This window comes from Apodemus sylvaticus, chromosome 16 (assembly GCF_947179515.1).
Source record: "Apodemus sylvaticus chromosome 16, mApoSyl1.1, whole genome shotgun sequence".
Taxonomy (NCBI): domain Eukaryota; kingdom Metazoa; phylum Chordata; class Mammalia; order Rodentia; family Muridae; genus Apodemus; species Apodemus sylvaticus.
In genome coordinates, this window is record NC_067487.1 from 62,820,127 (window position 1) to 62,845,521 (window position 25,395).

The 25,395-nt window shown below is 43.8% G+C and overlaps 1 protein-coding gene across 2 annotated transcripts; it reads left to right on the plus strand.

Annotated features, from left to right (window-relative positions):
* The first annotated feature begins 50 nt into the window (after window positions 1-50).
* Window positions 51-16,537, plus strand: Utp15 (UTP15 small subunit processome component). Of its 2 annotated transcripts, none has more exons than XM_052159730.1 (13): window positions 51-203; window positions 1,613-1,783; window positions 3,266-3,358; window positions 3,443-3,627; window positions 4,734-4,912; window positions 5,512-5,637; window positions 7,247-7,382; window positions 8,983-9,067; window positions 9,860-10,009; window positions 10,722-10,823; window positions 11,750-11,883; window positions 12,046-12,104; window positions 13,349-16,537. In XM_052159730.1, the coding sequence occupies exons 2-13, from the start codon at window positions 1,694-1,696 to the stop codon at window positions 13,594-13,596; spliced, it is 1,587 nt and encodes a 528-aa protein (XP_052015690.1). In that variant the 5' UTR covers window positions 51-203; window positions 1,613-1,693; the 3' UTR covers window positions 13,597-16,537. The 2 variants fall into 2 exon arrangements, with proteins under 2 accessions (XP_052015690.1, XP_052015691.1); XM_052159731.1 differs by lacking the exon at window positions 51-203 and adding an exon at window positions 211-542.
* Window positions 16,538-25,395: the final 8,858 nt, after the last annotated feature.

A 25,395-nucleotide genomic window follows, 5' to 3' on the forward strand; every position in this document is an offset into this window, starting at 1 on the left:
CTTTGGGCCGTACGGCTCCTGCGCGTGCGCCGCGCGTCATCTTCCCGCGACGCGCGGCTGCGCTTCTGCGTTTCCGGCTCCCGGAGTGTCCGCGTGATTTTGAGCAAGGGCTTCCAAGCGGTCTGCTGTAGGGAGCTGGCGAAGTCTGGGGAGTCGACCTGGGGATAGGGGTGCCTCGGAGGACCCTCGGTGCCCCCGCGGAGGTAGGCGATGGCGGCTCCCGGCCCTGCTCAGGCCTCACTGTGATCTCTGAAGTGCTGAACAATCTGCTCTGGGGCTTCCCAGGCTTCTCAGGAGATCACTGAACTTACCTGCCTCCGCGATTTAAGTTTGACCCAGGCTTTGCTCCTCTGTAGACGCTCTCCTAGCCACCGCTGTCAGTCCCTGGAGCAATCTGCTTTTCTCCAAGGCCAAGAACAGAATTCTGTTTTAGTGATTTGAGAATGGCCGGGTATTCGCCACTCCGTGCTACGCTCTACTCCTTTTGTGCGCATCGTGTCACGTTGTGCTTAGAGACCCCGCTGAAATGACATTATTTCCAGGTAGAATTAAACATCTTCCTCTTCCATGTTCTCAGTACTCCAAATACAGGGTTTATTTGATCACACCTTCTGTTGTCTTAATGTTTGTTACTCCGTGAATTCCAGTTTCCTAGGTCCTGACTTGGTCCAATGATTTTTCTTCTATTCGTTTTCATAGCATCTCGCTGTTCGCACTGTTTTCCCTCGCGCATCCCCCCCCCCCCCAATGCTGTTCTTCATTTGTGTAACTTAGCAAGCCACTGCTACTTCGCACTTCTTTCCTTGAAAAGCTTTCATTTCTTGAAAAATAGACTTAGGAGGTACTCTTCGTGACAGATCTATTCCGGAGCCTGTTTTGTGTATCTAGTGATTTAAGAATGGTTTTTGCGGGTAAACATACTGCCTTATGTACAGTGCTGCTGATGTCGTCTTTGCAGGCTTTTCAGAATAGATGGAGAGTACGGTCCCTGGAATCAGTGACCCACCTGATACTCTTAACTATCTTCAGTTGAATGCTTCTCATGTTAAGGACTTAGATTCTTCCACACCCTCCCCCCCCCCTTATTCTGTCATTTTAAGTTTCCTCTATTTTGGTTTTCTTTCCTACATTTGGAACCTTTCATGTTTAATTTTATGTCTTGTACCAGCACATTATCTCTAATTTCATCTTAAGCTTTTACACTAAAACATTAACTTTGTTTTCCTTTCTTCTTGGCATCTTTTGTCTTTTAGGAAGTTAAGTCTGTTGTATTTCTAGTTCTGTATTCCTTTGAAAAGAAAGTGAATGTTCTAGTCCTGGGTGTTTTTCTGGTACAACTACTGGGTGGCTGAGTCATATTCTCAAGCCTGAACTGGGAGGTTTTAAGGATATATATATATATATATACAGCCTGTGTATATAGATGGGGCAATATGGTATCCCAGATCTCTGTGCTCCAGATGTCTCTTCCATGATTTCAGTGAAATGGTTTATTGGTCATTTAGTCTATAAAGTTCCACACAGCCTTTTGAAAGAAAATAGAATGAAAATCATAATTGCATAGGAAAGTTTATAAACAATATATGCTTTAAAATTTGTTCCTTTTTTTCAGGCCTGAGGCAGAGAGACTGAAGTTATTCTGAAAGTTTTCCAGACTACTGACCCTTGGATAACAGTGCACTTGTATGAAACCATGGCTGGTTATAAACCTGTAGCGATTCAAACATATCCTGTACTTGGTGAGAAAATCACCCAAGACACTCTGTACTGGAACAACTATAAGGTAGAGTGTGAGAGGAAATGAGGGAGGAGGGCATTTGGACCATTCTTATCCACGAATGCCAAGGTCTCTAGTTCATGCTGGCAGAATCGCTAACTAAAACTAATAGTGTGGGTGGGTAGTTTGTTATTTTAATTTTTCTTAGAGTTTCACGTCAAAGTCCATACCACTTAATTATTTTGACCATGAAGATGCTTAAACACAGAACGTGTGTAATGCCAAATGAAACTGTAAAACTCGAATCTTATATGCAAGGGGTCTTTCTTGTCCTCTCTACACTGAAATTAGCTTCTCTGCACCTTCTAATAATGCTTACAATGACTTTTTAAATATATATTGAAAACCTAGAAAATAGAAAAAATTTGGGATTAGGAAGTTTGGGGAAAATAATATTTAATCAGACAATAAAACCATAAGCAACTGAGCTTTACTCACTGATTAAACAGATGTAGCTAAGTTGGTTGAGTGCTTCTCAGGTGCGCATGAGGCCCTGAGTTCAGTCTCCAGCCTTGCACAAACCTTTCTGGTGGTGTATGCCTGGAATCCCCACACTCTGGAGGTGAGGCAGCATGGTAATTTTAGGGTCATCTTTGGTTACTCAGGGAGTTTGAAGGTATTCTCAACCACATGAAATTAAGACGCTTGATGCTTTTGCAGTTTGCAGCACCCACATTGGGCAGGTTATAATTGCCTTTAACTCCAGTTCCTGAGGACCCAGTGCCTCTTTTTGGCCTCAGCGGCATTTCACACCCATGCACGTTTAAACAAGCAGATACACATATAAGATTTTAACAAAGAACATAGCATAAAACCAAATAAGATAATGGTTTAGATGCTGTTTTTTTTTTTTTTCTGTCATAGTGGCATAAATGAAAAATAAATTGAGGGAGTGAAATGACAGTAACTGGCAATGGTTTTTTAAAAAGCATATTGCTTCTGGCTTTGAATTCATAGCTTAAAACATACTTTCAAGAATTTGCTAAGACATATATATAGAAGTGTTTATTGTTTATTCAATATAATACTGGAAGTTTTGAAGGATATGTTCATTAGATGTGAATTGGCTCAGTTAAGTTATAATGTATCTTTATAAAAAAGGATGGTAAATGTGTTGCTTATATGCAGCGATAAAGTGGGTTAGTTGCTATAAAAGTGATGCAGACCTATTTATATGGTCTGATCATCTTTTATTAACTTAGAATCATAGGTAAATGTTGCTGGTGTAGGCTTAGCTCCTTTTCTTGTTGGGATTCAGAGTAAAGTCAGCAGCTGACGAATCATTGGATTTCTAACTGCTTATTTTCTGTGTTGTCACCAGGGATAGTCTAGGGGACGGGCATCGGACTGCTTTTGTTCACTCGTTCTCTTTCTTCTCATGTCTGTAATTACAGCGTTCTATCTATTACTAAAGACTAAAGGAACTACTTTGTAGGAAGTGGCATAATGCTTTCTAACTCTGCCAATACTTTCTTGTTTTTCATTAAGACCCCTGTTCAGATTAAGGAGTTCGGTGCAGTGTCCAAAGTAGACTTTTCTCCTCAGCCTCCATATAACTATGCGGTCACAGCTTCTTCAAGAGTAAGTACAAAGGTTAAAGTCTTGGGTTTTGTTCTAGGACTTTGTGCTGAGCCATCTACTGAAATACTGGTTTTTATCTTACAGATCCACATTTATGGCAGGTACTCTCAAGAACCTGTAAAAACCTTTTCCCGTTTTAAGGACACAGCGTACTGTGCTACTTTTCGACAGGATGGTCAGTTGCTTGTGGCTGGCAGTGAAGATGGTGTAGTTCAACTTTTTGATATAAGTGGGCGGGCTCCCCTCAGGCAGTTTGAAGGCCACACAAAGTAAGAGCCCGTGTGATGTGTTTCTGTTTTAATGTGTTGTTTTTCTGTTGCGGGCTCTGTCTGCATGCTCTTTATAAACACGTATTAGTTGTGCAAAGATTCTGTCTGGATGTACTTTTTATTTTTTGTTGTTCTCAAAGAACTTAGCCCAGATTCTACCATCCAGTTCATAGAGCTTGTGACTTCTATAAAATAGTGTGTTTGGATTTGCGGCATTTTCTCTGGGATAAATTCAGTGTTCTAACTTTAGTTTCAGGGTTACTAAAGTCATTGCTGAAACTGCTACTGATTTAAAATATTGAAGTGGGTTTTTTGTTTGTTTTTGTTTCTTTCTTGCAAAAATATCAGGATGTTTGTACATATCATTGAAACATTCAAAACAGAAACTCTTTTAATGAGAGTCTACTCTGTGGCAAGTCTTTCTCAAGTCTTTTGAAAGAGCTCTTTTATGTTTTTTTTTTTTTTAATTACCTTTGGAGAGCTGGAGAGATGGCTCAGTGGTTAAGTGCAAAAGGTGCAGTTCCCAGCACTCATACGATGCTCATAACCATCTATAAGCCCAGGCATGAGGGTACCAGGCCTGCGTGTTGTGCTCTGTGTGACACACATGCGCATGAAATAAGTAAATGAAAACTCCGAAATTACCTTTGTTACAACATTTAGAACTTAATTTTTTATCAGTTACTAGCATTCTAGAAAATATAATGTAAGGCAGTTACTTAATGTTCTTGGTAACCTAATAGTAACATAGTATTACATTTTAGAGTTTTCCTTAAGGATGAACACCTATTTTGGAGGTTTTTCCTTTTCTCTTACTTTTTCTTGCATAGACACTTTGTGTTTTCTGAAGTTGAATATTTATGTACTTCTTGTCTGTGTGTATTGGGTGTGTGCGTGCCCTGGAATGCAGGCCGAGGTCAGAGCACAGTGTTCAGGAGTTGGTTCTCTCCTCTCACCATTGAGGTCCCAGAGCTGAAATTCACTTTCCCCAGGGAGGCCTCAGCCTGCCTGAACCTCAGAGATTTTAAAATCTATGAAGGATCATTTTATGTTGGAAGATGCTAACAGGAGTTTTCCCCTTGGTTTGTTGACTTTTGATCTTTCAGAGCAGTTCATACTGTAGACTTTACAGCTGACAAATATCATGTGGTCTCTGGAGCTGATGACTATACAGTTAAGTTATGGGATATTCCAAACTCCAAAGAAATTCTGACATTCAAAGAACATTCTGATTACGTGAGGTGTGGCTGTGCTAGCAAACTGAACCCAGACCTTTTTGTAACAGGTTGGTGATCTACTTCTACTCCATTGCTGTAGATTCTCTTGGGGTGGAGGGGCTTGAATGTTTGTTAATAGAGCTGGGGTGTACATTAGTGGTAGAGCACTAGCCTAGAATGTATGTATTCTCAGCCTCATAAATAATAAAATAATAGGGTTTTGACTAAAGTCTGCCATTGTTTTATTTTCTTTTTCGTCTCTTGATAGTGGGCTGTGTTGTCCTCTGAGTTTGGGAATAGCTTCAGGGTGTCTCGAAAGTAGCACAGATGCCAGGTTGTAGTGGGCTCATATGGCACCAGGTTATCAGAGCCGGTGGGAGCAGCCACAGCTGTATAGATGCCACGGCTCAGTTTGTGTAGGTGCCTGCATAGATTCAGGTGGTGTCGTGGTGTCAGGAGTCTGAGGGCAGAGGCAGTTAGATGCTGTGTGGGGTTGTACACAGAAACAGTAGTAGCTGCAGAAACAGTAGTAGCAGGTTTGGAAGTGTGTGTTTTCAAAAAAATCTCATGCAGTGTTTTACTCCTTTTAATCTTAATGTATGGATAGACAAGTTTTTTTTTTTTTTTAAAGAACAAAATTTACCTAATATAAACCTTGGCATTTCAGGATCATATGATCATACTGTGAAGATGTTTGATGCCCGGACAAATAAAAATGTTCTCTGTGTGGAGCACGGGCAGCCTGTGGAGAGCGTCCTCCTTTTCCCTTCCGGAGGGCTTCTGGTGTCCGCAGGTATTCTTTTCAAAATAGTCAGGCCTGTAGTTGTCACTTACTGTATCTGGCTCACACTGACGCTGTGCTGTTGTTCGCTTGTCAACTATAATGCCTTAGACAGTCCTCCCAGGTGGTTAGCGTTGTTTTACCCTAAAGTCAGTAAATGAGTCATTACCTAGCTTGTCCAAGGCAGCACTGTGAGTGGTAGGCCTGGAGCCCTGGAGCATGAGACCTTGATAGATTAGGGATGTGTCTCATGTGACCCCACAAGTCTTCCTGTCCAGTAAACAGCATATGTTCTGGAGAGGATGTAGTGTAGAATTAAGTAGGCCTCCATCCACTTCCATCAAACTGGACTCAAGAGGGGTTTGGCTGTGTTTACTAAAATGAATTTTATAATCATAATTTTTCATTTGTCACTAAAGCAAAACTGTTGATATCAGAAAATGTATTCACCGGGCACTATGTAGTTTTATATTTCTTCTTTTTTAAAAAATCTTTTTATACATTTTCTGGTACCTATTTAACTTAAAATTCTTTTTTATGTCATTGTCAGACATAACTCTTTTTCTTAATATTTTAAGAAGTGGAAATGAAACCAAGTTGAGTGGGGAAGATGTCCTCTGTATGCTGCTCTCCTCTGTCACCAGCCATTTGTGTGGCCTTGGGCAGCCCCTTAACACCCCTGTGCCTTGAGACGGGGGACTTGTATTAGATAAGTTGCTGCAGCCCGATCCTTCTCAAAGCGCCCCATGTGAACTGGAGGGTGGGCGCTGTGAGCTGAGCATGGATGGCCCAGGGCCTCAGCCTGGGCAGATGAGAGCCCTCCCCTCACACACTTCCTAGTCCTCTTGCACTTGGTGTGAAAACATTTATAATTTTATGTGTATAGGTGGTCTGCCTGCGTGTCTGTGCACCGCATGCTGTGCACTCATAGGTCAGAAGAGGGCGTCAGAGTCACTGGACCTGGATATATGGGTGGCTGTGAGTTACCATCTGGGTGCTAGGAACTGAACTCAGGTCCTGTGCAAGATCAGCAAGTGCTCTTCACTGCTGAGCCGTTTCTCCAGCTCCTAAAAACATATTCTTTGAATCATAGGATTAAGGATCTTTCTGATTCTTAGAGTCAAATTACTGGGAAGCCTTTTTGCTTTGTGGGGGTTCATAAAATGTTTAGGAAACAGTATCTGCATTATTTCCATAGCTGTACAGTAGTCCTTAAGTTTGTTTCTGGTCATCTGTTTTACTAATGTGTACATGGGTGGAGTGCAGAGGGCAGCTTTAGGCAGCAGCTGTCTCCTACCATGTGGATCCCAGCGATCAAACTCAGGTCTCCAGGCTGGGGGGGGGGGCCTTTACCCGCAGAACCAATGTGCAGGCTCAGCGTTTCAGTCAGTGAATTTGTTATGTTCTTTAAAAAATATATTTTCCGTTTCCTATTTGTATTGTTCTGCTTAAAATAAGCAGTAACTTAGTCATGGCAACATTTGGGGGCTCCTCAGCACCACAGGCAGTGCTGGCTGCTGCCTAGCGCCCCCTAGAGAGCTCCAGAGAGAAGTGCTTCTTAGAGCCTCATCATTCTGAGAGTACAGGCAGAATATCGACCCACGGTTGTCTCTCTCCACAGGAGGCCGCTATGTTAAGGTCTGGGACATGTTAAAAGGAGGACAGCTGCTTGTGTCTTTGAAAAATCATCACAAGACTGTGACATGTTTGTGTCTGAGCAGCTCTGGACAGCGGTTACTCTCCGGCTCACTGGATAGGTAGGTTGCACTTTAGTTTTCCTGTTCATCATTGTTAGCATCATTGTTAGCAGTAAGCTTGAGGAATTGAGCTATTTTAGCAATATTTGTGATAAAAGATGCTCTAATAGTTTTCATAGATGATAACAATCTATTGCTTTGAAAATAGTTTACATATAACTACTTATTTTTCCCCAGAAATAATTTTATCTATTACTTTAGCTTCTATACTTGAACTCCACTGGTCTTTTGAAATAGTCTGTTTTCCTATAATTTCTCTTAAATGTCTTTTATTCTGAAGATATATTTCATTCTAGGTTACATTCTTTAAAATTTAAAACCTCAGCCAGGAGTACTGGCTCATACATTTAATCCAGCACTTGGGAGATAGAGGCAGGTGGAACACTGTGAGTTCAAGGCCAGCTTGGTCTCCATTGTGAGTTCCAGCAGCTAGGGCTATAGGAAGACCCTGTGTCAAAAACAAAGCAAACAGCTGGGCGGTGGTGGCGCACAACTATAATCCCAGCACTCTGGGAGGCAGAGGCAGGCGGATTTCTGAGTTTGCCACCAGCCTGGTCTACAGAGTGAGTTCCAGGACAGCCAGGGCTATACAGAGAAACCCTGTCTCGAAAAAACCAAATCTAAAAAAACCAACCCCCCCCCAAAAAAAAAGCAAACTAAAAATACTAAAAGCGCATAGAAATATTTTTTGCATTAAGCGGTACAAGTCCTATGGTTTTCAGTGGATGTTTGGAGCCCAGAGGCACAGCTCACCGGCTAGAGTGCTTACCTATGTGTTCAAGGCCCCGAGCGCCATCTCCAACATCGAAATAGACAAGTTAAGGATTCTACTTATGATGTTCTAAAACTGTGTTGTCAAATGAGCCCATAGCACAGTCTGCATGTGTAATTTTAAATGATTTAGTAGCCACGTTAAAACAGATTAAAAACCTAAAAATTGCTTTTAGTACCATACTTCATGTACTCCATTATCTAACATAAAAGTAAAATGTGTAGCACATGGCTTGTTAGTTCAACATGTAATCTGACTACTTAATAAGATAGTAGATGTGAATATTGTTTCTAAAATGTATGCTGTAATACAATATTTTATAAAAGTTTCTATAGTTTTTAGATGTACCCCGTTTTCTTTAGCCTCATGTCAGGGTTGGGCAGACCCATGTAGTTGGTCTCCACAGGATTGCAGGACTTACTTTTTTTTATTAGTTATTTTGTCTCCAGGATGCCATTTCTTCCCTGTTTTAAGAAAAGACTTGCAGTGCTCTGGCCATGCAGGGGTGTGGCCAGGGCTGTAGCTGCTGCACCCCAGAGAGGCCTGTGCCGGGCTCTGCTCTGGGGCTCGCTGTGTCTGCTCATCTCCAGATGACACGGGGTCGCTGTCTCTTAGTTATAAATGTGCAGTCAGTCTTTATTCAGACCTGGTTAGTGCTCAGAACAGTTTTTCAGGGAGCTTGGTGATGAAGTACTTTGTAATTAATATCATGTCATTGTTTTTTATGGACAGTGTAGACTTTAATTTTCATATAGTTTGCTAAAAACAGAGACTTTGTATTTTACACACACACATTTCTGAGGTGACTTCAAGCTTTTTTCCTCACAGGAAAGTTAAAGTCTACAGCACCACTTCCTACAAAGTCGTGCACAGCTTTGACTACGCAGCTTCAATCTTGAGCCTTGCACTTTCGGTAAGTGACTTCAGCCCTTTTCAAGTTGTTACAGACCTTGCCTATGAAGTAAAAGTAAAATGGAATCTCTGGGCTCTTACCTTTGGACTTAAGTAAGGCACGTTAGCGCGTTTGAGTCAAGACAGTTGCTACAGCATGTCATTTCTTGGTAACCGAGTGGGTTCGTATGTGGTGGTGCTGACTGTTTGAATGGTTGCACCTTGGCTGGGCTAGGAGGCTGTAGCTCTTTCTTCAACAAATACAAGGTACTGTAGCACCTGAGGAGGACAGGCAGGCTTCAGAAATGGAGGGGAGGGAGGAGCTGCAGAGCGAGCGCTGTGCTTCCTGGAGGAGTCGCTGTCAGGTTTCACCCGGAGATACATTGGGGCAAGAGGATAACTGAATATGTTATAAATCTCAACCCAGAGAGGAAAAGTAAAGAGAAGATATTGTGGAAGCCAGCTGACGAAAGTCATGCCATTATAGGGTCCTTTTTGTATTCAGAGAATATAGAAAATTACTTTGAAACTTGTCAAGAAGCCATTAGCATCTCATTAGTACACTGACCCAGCATCAAGGTTTTCCTGACACACTCTAGTGCTGTGTGAGGATAAGGTCTCTCCATAAAAGTGTGCCCTGGAGGAAAAAGTGATTTTGTTATAACAGTTTGATAGGTCATTGTTAGGAGTGTGTTTTCGTTGAGTGGAACTGTGGGTAATAAGGTAAGAAGTAGACATGATGTAAATGCTGTTTTGAGTTAAGGTACTATAAAATGTTGGTTAAAGTAGATTGATTTTTTCCGGTTACCATCAGCATCAAGATGAAACGATAGTTGTAGGAATGACCAATGGAATACTGAGTGTTAAACACCGGAAGTCTGAAGCAAAGAAGGAGTCTCTCCCGAGGAGAAGGAGGCCTGCATATCGAACCTTTATCAAGGGAAAAATTTACATGAAGCAAAGGGTGAGTATGTGTTTTTTTAAGTCATTTTTTAAAATGTGACATTTCTTAGAAGGGTCAGTTCCACCTGTTCCTGAAATTTACTATAAAGCATGATTCACCTAATACGTACATTTACTTGGCTTCTTGCCCCATCAAAGTTGGTTCCAGATGGCTCGACATTATTGAAGATTAATGGGGAACCAGGACGACTTACTTAATACCTTGAATCATGCAATAATAAGGTGCTTTTTAATCTTCAAAATAGTGCCTGTTACCCACTATCTGATTTAGTCCTGTAAATGGCACGAAGCTGTAATGTCTCCTGGTGCTTCAGAGGCTGAGCTGTGAAGTCTCCCTGACCCAGGAGTTCATCAGAGGAGGAGGATTAGATCTTGGTCTCCCTGGCTTGTTTTCACTTCTCTTAATATGCAGTTATACTGCTTGCCTTATTCAAAATTTATCTGTCTGTCTGTCTGCCTGTCTTTCTACTTATTTCTTTCAGTAATTTTGCTCAGAATAGAGCCACTTGGCTATGTATAAGCTAAAAATCCTGAGTATAACCGTATTAACATGGCAAAGCATATCACTTAGCTTATGAGCATAGGCACATTATTTGTGGTGCAGTGTAAAAGCATCCTGACTTCAAAGTGTATCATTTTATCGTGAAAACATTTGTTTTGAATGGTGCGGTGTAGATGCTAACCTTCCTCTGTACATTTCCTCTTTCATTCAGGATGACATCATGGTCAATAGGCCAGTAAAGAAGCACCTGGAATGGTATGACAGGGATCTGAAAAGTTTTCGGATCTCAAAGGCCCTCGACAGAGTCCTTGAGGTGAGTGAGAGATAATTTCCACTTGATTTTTAATTGTGTTTGCAGTGGGCACGCATGCTGTCTTAGCTTGCTTTCTGTTGCTGTGTGAAGACCATGACCAGAGCAACTGGGGATGAAAGGGGTTATCTATACTTATATAGTCATATATAATTTATACCTAATTGTCCATATTCTATATAAATACATAATACCTATGTTGTAAATATTATAATTTATGTATTATGGTTTTTGATCCGTCATGAAGTTGGAAGTCAGGGCGGGAGCTCAAAGCAGAAGCCTGGAGCAGGAACTGGGGTAGAAGCCATGGCAGAAAGCTGCCTCCTGCCTCCTCCCAGTGGCTTGCTCAGCTTCTTGCTTGTACAACCCAGAACCACCTCCCGGGGTGGCCCCACCCCAGTGGGCTGGCCCTACATCAAAGAACTGCCCGGTAGACTCGTCCGTAGGCCAGCATAATGGGGGTAGTCCTCAACTGAAGTTCCCTCTTTGCAAATGAACTCTGCTTATGAAAAAATGAAAAAAATTACCCAAGGAAGGGTCTGTTAGTGAACTGGAAGCTTTCCAGGTAGCTGGACTGGCTGGCCAGAGTCCCCAGGACCCCCTTGTCCCCTAGCACTGGGATTATACGTGTGTGTTGCTGTGCTCCACTACTGAGGAGCCTTAACTAATCAGTTTAGCCTCTGGGGTCAGCTCTTGCGTCCTCTCCTAGCAGGCAGATCACAGGCTGGGCACAAAGTGAATTCAAGGTCAGCTAAGGCTGCAGTGAGACTGTCAGAAACAAAGGGACAGGGCACGTGGGCGGGCGGCCATTAGTGATGGCGTATGATTGACCGCGACTTGGGAGAGTGAAGATGGGCCTGGCGTTTACTGCAGGTAGTGATGGTTTCTGCCTGTCCTTCCAGATGTACTAACTGTGAACGTTCTCCTAGCCTAACTGTGTGATAAAGACCCCCGAGGTTACAGTTTCCATCATAAAGGAACTGAATCGGAGAGGCGTCCTTGCCAACGCTCTGGCAGGTCGGGACGAGAAGGAGATTACCCGGGTCCTTAACTTTTTGATCAGGTATGTTTCATTGGACATGGCTTAGGCCCTCCGCCGCTGCCCCGGGAGACACACCTGTCTTAGTTTGTGCTTCTGGTGGAGTGGTTCGTTTTTGTTGGAGGGATTTGTTTTCTCTTTTCTTGAGGCTTACAAGATTTATTAAAAAGAAGTTTTTCTCTGTAGGAATCTGTCTCAGCCGAGGTTTGCCCCTGTTTTGATTAATGCTGCTGAAATCATCATTGGTAAGTGGCTGTGAACCAACCGTAGGCCTTCCAACATGAGGAATTGGGACTGGAAAGCTCAGGGGTAGAACATTTGTCTAGTATGTCTAGGCCCTTGTGTTTGAGTCTCAGCACCAATAAAGAAAGAAAGAAACAAACAAATAAATAAATAAATTAGTTAATTAATTTAAAAACAGGACCTGAAACAGAAAGCCTGGCGGGTGCTGTCAGTGCAGTTGTGGTGTGGTAAACCGTCAGGGTGTCAGGTCTGAGCTGAGCAGACTAGGGTAATTACACTTGGAGAAAGTCTTCCGTAAACATCTCTAACGACGGTGGCGGCTCTGCTTTCCCTAGTTCTCTGTGGCCACCCTCGGAATGGGCATCTCTGCTGAGTTTGTATGTAGGTTAGGGTAGGAGGCTGCCTGTGCCTGCTCCCCACAGGATAGAAAGCAGCCTCCCTGACCGGAAGAGATTAGCAACCTAAGATGGTTCCTCACCATGACAAGCTAGAACAAGCTAAGGCATGCATGCAGGGTCCGCCTCCAGCCTTTGCTTGCCGGCTGAGCCTCAGCCTCTCTTTGTCTAGAGTGCTGGGTTACGGAACTGAAGCTCACTGAGGCCATCCATTTTTCTCTTCCTTAAAGCCACAAGGACGGGCGGAGGATAGGGTCCTTCATCTCACTCACAGATCTAAGGGTCAGTGCGTGTGGTGCCCTTGGCCCTGCCTGCTGCCTTCTCCTGTGCTGCGCCTCTTCCTGCAGCCCGCACCTGATACTTTGTCTCTGGCTTGCCAGAGGTCAGCACCGTGTGCTCCTCAGCCACTCTCCATCTGTGTTGTGGAGACCCATCCTCTCCTTGAACCTGAAGTTCACCATTGAGCCCAGCTGGTGGTCTTGGGGCTGGGGTACAGCTGTCTGCCAGGTGTTTATTTTTCTTTTCTTTTTTTTGTGGGTGCTGAGAATCAAATGCAGATACAACTGCTTGCAAAGCAAGCACCTTGCCCACAGCATCTCAGCCCCCAGTCATCTAATTCTTAACATGAAAATAAGATTCCCTGCCCTTTATTTTGTGTAATTTTCTTTTCAACATGCATTTAATCAGATGTATTGTTATGCTCCCTGTAAATCACAAATTAATAAAACTACTGGTGGTGGTATTTAGTGTCTTAATAGACTTTCTTTTTTTTTAATAGACTTAATAGACTTTTTTTTTTATTTCACTTACAGAAAATGTTTCTAGTTAATGTATTTTCTGTCCCCCTTTAGATATATATTTACCCGTGATTGGCCAGTCATCAGTAGTTGATAAAAAGTTTATAGTACTTCAAGGACTTGTAGAAAAAGAAATTGATTACCAAAGAGAACTCCTAGAGACCTTGGGGATGATGGACATGCTGTTTGCTACCATGACACAGGATGGCAGCGCACCTGTGTCGGAGCATGTGCCTGCTGAACTCCCAGAGGAGAAGACAGAGTCACCAACGCAGCCCAGTGACACGGACAAGAACTCCTAACCAGGCATTGCTTGACTCTATTAATTATGGAGAAGAAAGCAGCTTCAATATCCTCAAAAAGATAATTGACAGAAGTTTTATGGAAGAGACTGGATTAATTAAAGTTGGGACATAAGTACCTGTTTCAAGATGTGGTTTTCCATGTATTGACTTGATTTATTTTGTATCACCTTCAGCTAGATCTTAGTTGTCTTGGTCACAGTGTCTGCCGACCTCAGATGAGTTGATACTGACCTTTAATGGAACCAAAATCTCAGTTGCTGTGGGGCCTCGCGGCCCTCTGGAGGTTTCCAAACGGATGGAGTCCCACCAAGTGAACGGAACCTTGGCTTTGTCGTTTTCTGCTTCTAGCCTGGGAAATATCAAGAACATACAGCAACAACAAAACACCCTTCTCTGTCCTCAGTGCCGGGAGCTTCCTGTCCCTCTTGCTGGTATCTTCGACGTCTTGAGTCATGTGCTTTCATCAGCTGCTTGTGGGACTGTCTTCCAAGTGTGCCATATCACTGAATATTGCCCATGGAAGTGTTTAGGATGTGATGAGTCTGTTTTGTCACCTACAAATTGTGCCCGCCACCAGTGTTTTCTTTAGCCTTTCCTGTCCAGAGAGATCGGACTGCACTGACTCCAGCTCCTCAGCCTGCTGCCTTCCTGCCTTCCTCATTGCTTCAGCTGTCCTGTCGTACAGGGGAGTGTATCCTGTATGTGTAACCCTCTATAACGAGTCTCTTATCTGTACTTAACACTTCTTTTTCTCTGCTCTTCATTTTGTGGGGCACACTCAAAACATCAGCAGTTTGCTTTGAAAATTTATGTTTCTGAAAGTTCATTGTAAATTATATTTTTTTATAAAGAGATTTTTTTTCTTCTTGGCTTTCCGAGGTGTATCAATTCCTGATGGACAGTCAGTGGCTTTGCCCAGCATGCTGACCGCATAGCTGTTACTTCCCTGCCTAACTTCAGTGACCCCACTTAGGTTAACAAGTATCTGGTGAGGCATCTTGAGCTGAAGAGATCCTTGAGGAAAGATTTGTAATGATTTTGCCTCATAATCTCAGTTTTATAAATTTAGGGTTTTTCTTCTTCTTCTTCCTCTTCTTTTTTTGCCCAAGACAGGGTTTCTCTGTGTAGCTTTGCCTGTCTTGGAAGTCACTGTGACCAGATGGGCTATGAACTCAGAGATCCGCCTGCCTTTGCAAGTGCAGGAATTAAAGGTGTGCACCACCACCCGACTAAATTTAAGTTTTCTTAAAGCACAAGAATATACATTTAGAATGTCCTGGTGTGGGCACATGCTCAACTAGGGTACAGTGTCCTTTCGTGAGCAGTTCTTCAGGACAGTGGCTCCTAAGAAGCCCGGGTTTGCTTCTCTGAGTAGTTACAACATTAGTCAAAATGAGAGTTTGCTTTCAGTTGAGAAGGTTGATTTACTTAAAACCATTTCAGTAACTTGGTAGGTGTGCACAGAGTTTACGCTAGCAGTTGTGAGTGTGCTGGAAGCTGTAGCTGCCGTCTCCTCTGCACCTCTGCAGTTTCTTGCCCCTCTTGCCCTTAATTCTCTTCATAACTATCCAAGGGCTGAATCGTTCTCTTAGAACATTGAATTAATTAAAATTACTCAACTCCCCCAAGCTGGTGTCCTTATCATTCCTGCACTGGGCGGCCCGTGAGGGCCCTAACTACTCATTCATTCCCTCTGACAAACTTGAGAGTGCTGTGGCTCCTGTAAAACATGTATAGCAATTACAGCCCCTTCAAAGGGCCAGGGAGCATAGCCCAGAGTCCTCAGTACAAGGACGTTCAGGAGTTGGGTTTTGTTTTTTAAAGACAGGCTTCCTCAGGTAACCCTGACTGTTCTGGAACTCACTATGTAGACCAGGCTGGCTGGCCTCCAACTCACAGAGATCCACATGCCTCCCAGCCTTCCAAGCACTGGGAACTAAAGGTATGCACCACCACTGCTCAGGAGTTGTTTTTATAGTCCCTGAAACTATTACTTGCTATGTGAAGGGTTTTAACATAATGACATGTTTCAATATGTAACATTGGCCTTAAGAGTCAAATGCCTAATCGATTTTTAGACTTGTGATTTTTTTTTTTAGTTGGGAAGTATTTTGTATTTTATGCAAAAATAATGAATTGTTGCTGAGAACTAGTCATTTATGTTTAATTTATTATGTTAATTCAGATTTCAACATATGGAAAGGACTGCTTGTTTCCAGTCAAAATTTTTTAAATGTCTGTGCTATTAAATTGCTGAAGCATCTGATGTCAAGTGGAACCATTAGAAACTCTGTTGATTGAACTTAAATGAATTCTGCCAAATGTTAATTAAAGTCTCCCTTGAATGTGATTATTTAAATGAGGTAGTTTCTCAGTGGGATACTTCCAAGGTAAAAAAAAAATTTTAAAGTATGAATATGTTTAACTTTAACAAGTTAATGAATAGTTAACTACATGAATAGTTTTTATCTTTGAAGTACCTCCAAGAAGCTGGAAAACATGCTGGCACGTGGTGTTACAATAAATGCGTATCTGTTCTCAGGCCACAGTTGCCTGGGTTAGGGCTGGTACAGCTATGTATACCTATGGCTTGGGCTATGGTCTACAAATCTGAATGTACAATGAAACTGTTCATGGAGGGCAACGTTCTCAGCTTGTTGGTCTGACCCCTTTAGCAAACCTCTATCTCCAAAAACATTTACATTATAATTCATAACAGTAGCAAAACTGCAATTATGAAGTAGCAATGAAAATAATTTTATGGTCAAGGGTCACCACAACAGGAGGAGCTGTGTTAAAGGACTGAAGTGTTTGGAAGACTGAGGACCACTGCTCTAGGGAGCCTGGGGATGCTATGTTGAGGTCTTCAGCAGACAGAGCTGGTTTCCAGAACACACCTTAACATACAGAAAATAAAGCCAATGATGGTCATGCCTTACCAATAGAACAATTGTCTTAGTTCCTGCTGAGTTTCTTTCTACAGTATCTTGTCTGTACTCTTCCATGAAGTATGAAGTTCTTATGGAACTCTTATTTTACACACACACACACACACACACACACACACACACATGTAGATGTGAGTGGATTTGACCAAAGACTTCCTGATCCTGAGACATGCAAATTCAGAGGTTATAGAACAAAATGGTCAACAGTCCTTACTCTTCCAGCCAACGTGGTTGAAGGAAAACCTTGGTAAAGTATATAGCGGGCCAATGGTGCTAGGTGATGCGGAGGACACTCAGATGTGGGGTGGACTGAAATGTTTTCAACTGGTATACTAGCTTCTGTTCTCAACTGGACACACGTAGAAAGAACCTCCTTTGAGGAATTGTCTCCATTGGGTTGGGCCTTGGGTGTATCTACAGGGCATTTTCTTGATTATTAATTGATGTCAGAGGGCCCAACCCACTGTGGGTGGTGTCATTACTGGGCAGATGGGCCTAGGGTATAAGGTAGGTAGCTTTGAACCTGGGAGCAAGCCAGTAAGCTGTGTCCCTCCACCTCAGCTTCAGTTTCTGTTTTCCCTTGACGATGGACTGTAACCCATGAGCCAAATAAACTCTTTCCTCCTGAAATTGGTTTTGGTCAATGTCTTATCACAGCAAGAGAGAGCAGACCAGGGCAGCTGGCATTGATGGCTGCCTGGTGGACCAAAATAATTAAAGAACATGGTGAGATTCATCCAAAGGCATGGCTGAGGGTAGACTGAGGGACCTAAGTGAATGAGGGCCGTTGAATTTTGGTTTACATTCTACAGAGATTGTGCTAGAAACATTGAAGGTGTAGGGGATTTTTTGTTTTTTTAAGGAGATTGGCACATGCAGTTATGGAGGCTAAGTCTGACACAGGCTTGTCTAACAAGCCAAATAACAAGGACATTTGGCAGTAGGACTCAGTCCAAGTAAAAAATATTTGGAAAGAAGTCCAAAGTCAGCAATAAAATTTTCAGGTTGAGGGTGACAGGTCCTTTCTGACATCCAAAGGTAAGAGTGTCAGCCGATGGGGTGGGGACTCTTGTCCATCCTACTGTTCTTCCCTGTTCTTGGGCCAATTGGATGACACCTGTCCCCACTGACGAGTTCTTACATGGATTCAGATTCTAGTTTCTTCTGGAACTGACCTGCCTGGTGCTGACCAGTTAGAGCTGATGTCTTCCCATCGGTCTAGCTGTTAGTCCCCAGGCAGCTCATGTGTACACATCAGCATTCTGTTTATTTACTGCAACCTGAGGCCCCCCGAGGCTCCGGGGTTATGATAACATTGGTACCACGGTAGGCACTAGAACACAAGGCAGCCTCTGTTCCTAGAGGTTTCTTATGTTGAACACAGTCTAAGAACCCTGTTGGGAACAAGCAAAAGAAACTTATTCTAAGTAATACCATTTCGATTTCAGACTCCATTTAATCCTAGGGAGAAACTAAATTCCCCAGGCCCTAGGGGAGCTGGGGACTTCCCTGGAGCTAAGCAGCTTCTATTGTAAGCAGTGGTCTGAGGCCATCCATCTCAAGGACTTTTCCATCTTCCTGGCAGGGTCAAACAAGTTTGTGTTTCCAGGACTAGGAATGAACACCTATCTCACTTCTCCAAATGTTTTCTTAATAGTCTGTTAACGGGGAGAGAATATAGGAATTGTTATCTAAACCAAGGTGCATATGTCATAAAAATGTAACCAATCGCCTGTTCTGCCCTCATTGGCTGCATGCAGCTGGCCTGCTCTTTTGTCCCCTTATCACGCTGAGCTCTGGACCTAACATCTAGGAGAACGAATAAAGGACCTTGAAGCCAGGTTTGCTGACTACGGCCCAGTCTCCAATGGGCACTTCCTTGCTTAACCCACAGTGTTAAAATACAACTGGACGACATTGCAGCTCCTCCTACCTCCCCCTACCTCCCCACTTTGTGTTCCCATCCTTAAAATTGTTGTTGCTTCAGGGACTCAGTTCAGATCCCAAACTGGCCACCTCCCTGAGCTCTCAGAAAATAAAGCTTTCATTTTTAAGCTTCCGTCTCCAAAGTGAGTTTCCTTGGCTTTCACCCTGAGCCAAACCCGAAACCCCTTTACAAGGTATTGCAGAAACTGTCCTATTGCTGTGAAGAGACACCATGACCCAGGCAACTCTAATAAAAGAAAGCATTTAATCGGGGGCTTGCAGTTTCAGAGGTCTCATCTATTAATTATCATGGCTTGGTAATAGACACGCAGGCAGGCAGGTGCAGGAGCAGCAGCTGAGAGCTACGTCTTGATCCCTGGGCGGAGTGAGTACCACTTAGCCTGGTGTGGGATTTTGAAACGTCAAAGCTCACCCTCAGTGACACACTTCTTCCAACAAAGCCACACCTCCTGATCCTCATCAAACAGTGCCACTCCCTGAGACGTCTAAGCATTTAACTATACGACATATGGGAGCTGTTTCATACAGGCGCCATGGCCAAGACAAGTCTTATGAAGGACAGCATTTAATTGGGGCTGGCTTACAGGTTCAGAGGTTCAGTCCATCATGGTCAAGGGGAGTATGGCAGCATCTAAGCAGGCAGGAGACAGGCAGAGCTGAGAGTCCTACATCTTCATCTGAAGGCTGCTAGTGGAAGACTGACTTCCAGGAAGCTAGGGTGAGGGTCTTAGGCCCACATTCACAGTGACACACCCACTCCAACAAGCTCATACCTCCTAAAAGCCCCACTCCCTGTGCCAAGTGTATACAAACCCTTACACTGTTATTCAAACCTCCACACTAGAAATGCTGGCTTAATTTGCAGGCTCAATGGAAATCAGGTAACTGAGGCGCAGTACAAGATCTTTCAACAGGATGCAACCCACAGTAAACTTGGCCTAGGTCCATTTCCATTTCCTCAAGCATCTTCCTGAAGCGTCTCTGCCCCCACTGGCTACCCTCTTCTCCTTCGGAGGAATACCCAGTGCACTGGGCATTGTCAAGGCCTGTTATGGTCTGACACCCCCTACCCCAGCTCCCCAGCACAGTTGCAGCCATTTTGTTCTACGCCTGCCAGCTATTTCATATTGTTGCTAGAACATGCCTTCTGGTCACTGACAGAGAAAAATGATTTGACTCAGAGCAGGGTCATGCTGATCACATATCCTGTTCTGCTATGTTTTGGATGAGCTTTGTTAATCTTAAGAATTCCACAAAGCTTTATGTAGGACCCAATCAAGTTAAAGGTCAATTATGAACGGTTACGGCTTGAGTCAGAGCTGACCACCTGCACCGGCATTTGAGTTCCTTGTGGTTTTTGTGGCTGACACTGAAAAATGTTACTAGTAAGCCAAAATGTTATGATGATGACTGATACGCTCTTTTATCTCAGTGTTCTGAGGTTCTCCTGTTCACCCCCGGCCACTACCCCACTTATCCCACTCAGGACCAATCGTCAGCCTAAAGGTTAGCTGAAAACGATTTGCCTAGTGAGCCAAAACGTAGTCCTGCTCCCCTCCCTGCCCTTTAAACCTTTGGACCTGGTTCTTCCTATAAAAGGCCTGTCCTGGAGGGCAGACTGGTACCACAGTTAGGCTATTCCTTTTTATGGTCCCGGTCTGATCAGCATTAGGGTGTGTGTTCGATAAACCATCCCTGTCTACTGAGATCGGTGTTCGTGGGGTTTGTGGAGCGACTCTCAGACCACAACAAAGGCCCCCTCTCCCTCCTGCTCTTTTCACTAATTGAAAGAAGAAATCATCTCACCTTTCACGTTTGCATGTTTGAAATGCAATGGCCATAGTTAATCATGAACCTTATTTTTTGTTAAAAAATTAAAAATTATTAAAAATGCCCTCTCCTCTCTCTCCCTCCTTCTCTCCTTATGCCCCCACTCCGTGTGTGTGAGTGTGTGTGTGTGTGTGTGTGAGAGAGAGAGAGTGTGTGCATATGAAGATCAGAGGACAACCTGAGGTAACTGATTCTGTCATCCATGTCCCAATGATCAAACTCAGACAATCCCCCTTTTACCAGCTGAGTCATCTTTCTGAGCTCCAAAGACTTTATTTTTGACATGAACAGATAAAGGTGAATTTAGAAAGTAGTGAAGACAGTTTTTACTTTTGAAGTTACAATTTTTTTAAAAAAAGATTTATTTATTTTATGTGAGTACACTGTTGCTGCTCTCTCCAGACATATCAGAAGAGGGCACCAGATCCTGTTACAGATGGTTGTGAGCCACCATGTGGTTGCTGGGAACTCGGGAAGAGGTGCTCTTAACCACTGAGCCATCTCTCCAGCCAGAAGTTACAATGTTTAGTGAGAAATCCCCCACCCCCCTTTTCTTTTGGTTTTTCGAGACAGGGCTTCTGTGTGTAGCCCTGGCTGTCCTGGAACTCACTCTGTGGACCAGGCTGGCCTCAACCTCAGAAATCCACTGCCTCTGCCTCCCAAGTGCTGGGATTAAAGGCGAGTGCCACCACCGCTGAAAAATCCCTTCCTGAACCTAGACCTGATGGGATCATTTCTTTTGGTTTCATGGGAATCGTGCTTGGAAAAGGAATTGGGGTGAAACTTGAAGCTTTCCCTAAGAAAGCTTCCCTGAGGAAGGTTGGTTGCTTAAGGACCAGTGTAGTCAGGAGTAAGAGACTGGTTTTCAGTAACTTCCAGGATGAAAGGAACCAAATGGTTACAAAATCAGGCCTATTTTGCCCACGACTAATTGATGAAAAGGTGAATTTTACAAGATAAATAGTTTGTTCATGGAGCAGTCAAACATTTGGAGATGGGAGACCAGCTCTGAGATGCGCCTCTCTGTAGACAGGATTAAGGGGTAAAGAAACAGGATTGTCTACGGTACAGGCAGGAGTGACTGGGGTGATGTAATCTGTGGCTATGCACGCACGATGAATCCCATGCCTCGCTCTTTCACTAAAAATAGATTTCTTTCTCATGTAATCGCCCAGATCATCGCTTCTCCTCCCTCTGCTGCTCCTGCTCCTGTAACTTTAATTCTTTTTAAACCTTATTTTTAATGATGGTTTTTTTAAATGTTTTAACCTCCCTTAAAGCCTCCCACCCACCAAAGGCAGTGGGAAAGAAAGGATATGGGGGAAGCAGACCTGCCTAGAAAGGTTTTTTGGAGCAACTTCCATCTGTGTTGGTCTGGAATTGGCAGTTCAGTTCACAGCAGCTTGATCCACTGGAAAACACGTCATGGATACACCAGCAGTCCAGTTCAGCAGTGTCGGGATGGCAAACACGAGCTAGCAGCGGTGGCGCTACCTACAGAGACAGCCAGGCCTCAGCCTCAGCCTCAGCCGGAGAGACCCAGAGGGATGGCAGGCCAGGAATTCTCAGCTGGGCCTCTCTCTGAAGTGAAGATCAGCAAAGGCGTGAGACCCCCAAGCAGTGCACAGCTAGCTGTATCAGCAAGCCTGGCTCAGTCTCTGCCACTGTCAGTCGAGACTTTTTATATTCTCCCCCGACATCACGTGTCCTCCACGGGTCTTGTCCCAGAACGTGTCTTGCCTTAGCTCATGTCTTACCTCAGCATGTGAGTCTGTCTCAGCTGACATCACTGTCAATCAGCATGAGTCCTCGAAAGCAAGAAGAAACTACAGCACTCCAGTTTTGGCCTGTTTCTCTTTATGAAGTCCCGACAAATGCAACTTGACTATGCAATGCAGATGCATCAATACGTGCATCTCATTAACAAACATCTTTTATCACGTATCCTTTAACGTGCTTGTTTTAGCAGAACATCCTCTCTCCTGTGTCTGCTTCAGTGAAATGCTCCTTCACGAGTCTGCCTTAGCCTTTCACCTGTGTCCACTTCAGGAAAACGCTCCTTCACATGCTTGCCCCAGCAAACACCATCCAACCGCCTTTCCGGAACCCTTACGTTTCCACTTCACCGTCCCTTCCCCCTCCCCCTCCTATCAGGATCCAACACCTTTCTGTCTCTCCTTAGGAAACAGCAGATTAAAAAAAGATAAGATAATATAACAAGTTAAACCAAAAACAAACACACTGGAATAGGGGAGGAAAAAAACAAACAAGAAAAAGAGCCCAAGAAAAGGCACAGGAAACAGACACAGATACAGAGACCCACTGCTTCACACATTGTGAACTGGAAATGAAACTGGAAGCCAGAACATAAGCAAAGAAGTTGTAGGGGGGGGGGAGGGAGAGGGAGAAAGAGAGAGAACTAACATTTCAAAAATTAAAATTAGAAAATGAAGTTAAAGCCCGAGGCAACAGCATGAGAAAAGTAACCCCCAAAATGCCACTGAGAGTGTCCTCCGTTAGCCATCTACTGTCTGGCGGGCGCGTGGCCTACCCTCAGGAGCAGCTGTTTCCTAAGATACAGATGTGTTTCCAGGTATTGGGAGCTGACCCTTAGGAATGGGGGTGGGCTAGAAAGCGGTGGTGGGGGGTCCTCACAGGAGATAGGAAGGTAGGGTGTGCCATTGGGATCTGCATAGTCCCCTGGGAAAGGCCTCAGCAGGCGGCCTGCCGTGCACGAGTGGGGAGCAGGGTGAGCCTGGGGCATGGGATCTGCAGGGGAGGAGACGGGGTGAAAGTCTACAGTTAACCTCCCTGCTTCTGCCTCCCTGCCTGGAGAGCAGAGGGGTTTGATTCGATTTGTTTTTCTTCTGTACAGGGTATTATTATGTAGCCCTAGTAAGGCCTACCAAGGAACGTGCTCTTTAGATCAGGCTAGCTTCAAACTCACAGAGATCCCCCTGCCTGAGCTTCCTCCATGTTGGGATCAAAGGTGGCGCTTGCCTTTTCATAAGGCGCGTGTTCACGAAATGGCCGCATGGCTGTGATTTGAGGCTTGCTGTTCGGCCTTCTGATATCGAAAGGTGATACCTGTGCAGGCCCAAGTGAGGAGCTGATGGTTCTTGCAAAAATGGCCTCTGTAACTAGGCAACTGTTATCATCATGCCAACACATTGGAAGTGTTTTTTTTTTTGTTGTTTGTTTGTTTTTGTTTTTGTTTTTGAGATATGGGATCTTTCTGTTAAATATCTCTGGCTGTCCTTGAATTTGTTATGTATGCCAGACTGGCCTTGGCACTCCCAGAGATCCTCCTGCCTCTGCTTTGTAAGTGCTGGGATCAAAGGTGTGTGCCAGTATACCTGGCTAGAGGTGGTGTTATTTAATGTCAAGCTAATGGGAAAGTGCTATATTGCTTGGCTCTGTGGCCTTGAAAATGATGTTCTTTTAAAAATATTTTCATTATTTTTAAAGTTTCAAATGTATGGTGGTTTTGCCTGTATGTATCTCACACGTGTGCGCTGACTGAGGAGGCCAGAAGGCTTTGACTTCCCTGGAACTGGGGTTACTGCCGTGTGGCTGCTGGGACTAGAACCCAGGTGCTCCGGGAGAGCAGCCAGTGCTCCTAACCACTGAACCATCTCTCCAGCCCTGAAAATGAATGATTTCTAAAGTCAACTCAGAGCAAATAATTAAAATCAAATGAAGTAGGAATCTTGGTCAAGCTTCCTGTTGGTTCAAAAATCTGGGCCTGCCAAGTTCTCTCAGCTTGTCTGCAGTGCCTAAGCCCAAGCCCATATTTTAATTTTGGTTTTACCTCCCAGGTACATGATATCTGTGCCCTGGCCAAAGTTAATTATTCATTCTCAAACTTACTAGAGTTTTCTTTTTTCATTAACAAGATAATTTTGAACAGGCAACTCATGTATAAGGCACAAGTTCCTGAGATTTGTGGTGGCCAGTGATGACCCTGTCATCCCTTCCCCTAACTGTCTGGGGGCATTTACAAACAAGTATTTAAGGTTTTATTTATTTTATGTATATGAGTACACTGTAGGTGTCTTCAGATACACCAGAAGAGGGCATCGGATCCCATTACAGATGGTTGTGAGCCATCATGTGATGGCTGGGAATTGAACTCCAGACCTCTGGAAGAGCAATCAGTGCTCTTACCCTCTGAGCCACCTCTCCAGAGCCCCATAAACAAGTATTTGTATGTGTACATTTCTGCAAGTCTGGAGATGTTTAAGCCATATATAGAGTCTCTACATGGATTTATCCCAATGGGTCTGAGAAATGCAATATATCATGAAGTCTTTCATTGTTTAAAATGTAATGACACAGATGTGCTTTTAGATCAGTCCTCATAGAGCTGCCTTTTTATAAAAGCATATTTTTATAAAATATGCCCATAGCAAACATTTCCCGATAATATAAGAGTACATACTGAAAAGAAAAATCTCCCTTCCAGGTAGAGACTTGTCTTATGTTTCTAAAGAGACACAGAACTCGAGATTCATATATTGTCTGAGACTGCTGAGCCTCAGAAGCACCATGACCTGCTGTCTCCTGCATTGTGGAGAACCAGAAAGGCTGGTGTGGACTCTGGACTGAATCTGGAAGAGAGTATGTGGTAGAGGGGACTCCAGTCTATGTCTCTGTCTTAGTCAGGGTTTCTATTCCTGCACAAACATCATGACCAAGAAGCAAGTTTGGGAGAAAAGGGTTTATTCAGCTTATAGTTCCAAATTGCTGTTTATCACCAAAGAAGGTCAGGACTGGAACTCAAGCATGTCAAAGAGAAGGAGCTGATGCAGAAGCCATGGAGGGATGTTTCTTACTGGCCTGCTTCCCCTGGCTTGCTCAGCCTGCTCTCTTATAGAACCCAAGACTACCAGCCCAGGGAAGGCACCACCCACAAGGGGCCCTTCCCCCTTGATCACTAATTGAGAAAATGCCCCACAGCTGGATCTCATGGAGACACTTCCCCCAACTAAAGCTCCTTTCGCTGTGATAACTCCAGTCTGTGTCAAGTTGACACACAAAACCAGCTAGTACAATTGACCCCTTATCAACT

Excerpts from the sequence above, each read along its gene's own strand:
- Utp15 (XM_052159730.1), top strand. The coding sequence starts at position 1,694 with ATGGCTGGTTATAAACCTGTAGCGATTCAAACATATCCTGTACTTGGT. Across the intron at positions 9,068-9,859 it reads TCTTGAGCCTTGCACTTTCG|CATCAAGATGAAACGATAGT; the intron begins GTAAGTGACTTC and ends GGTTACCATCAG. Across the intron at positions 11,884-12,045 it reads GTCCTTAACTTTTTGATCAG|GAATCTGTCTCAGCCGAGGT; the intron begins GTATGTTTCATT and ends TTTTCTCTGTAG.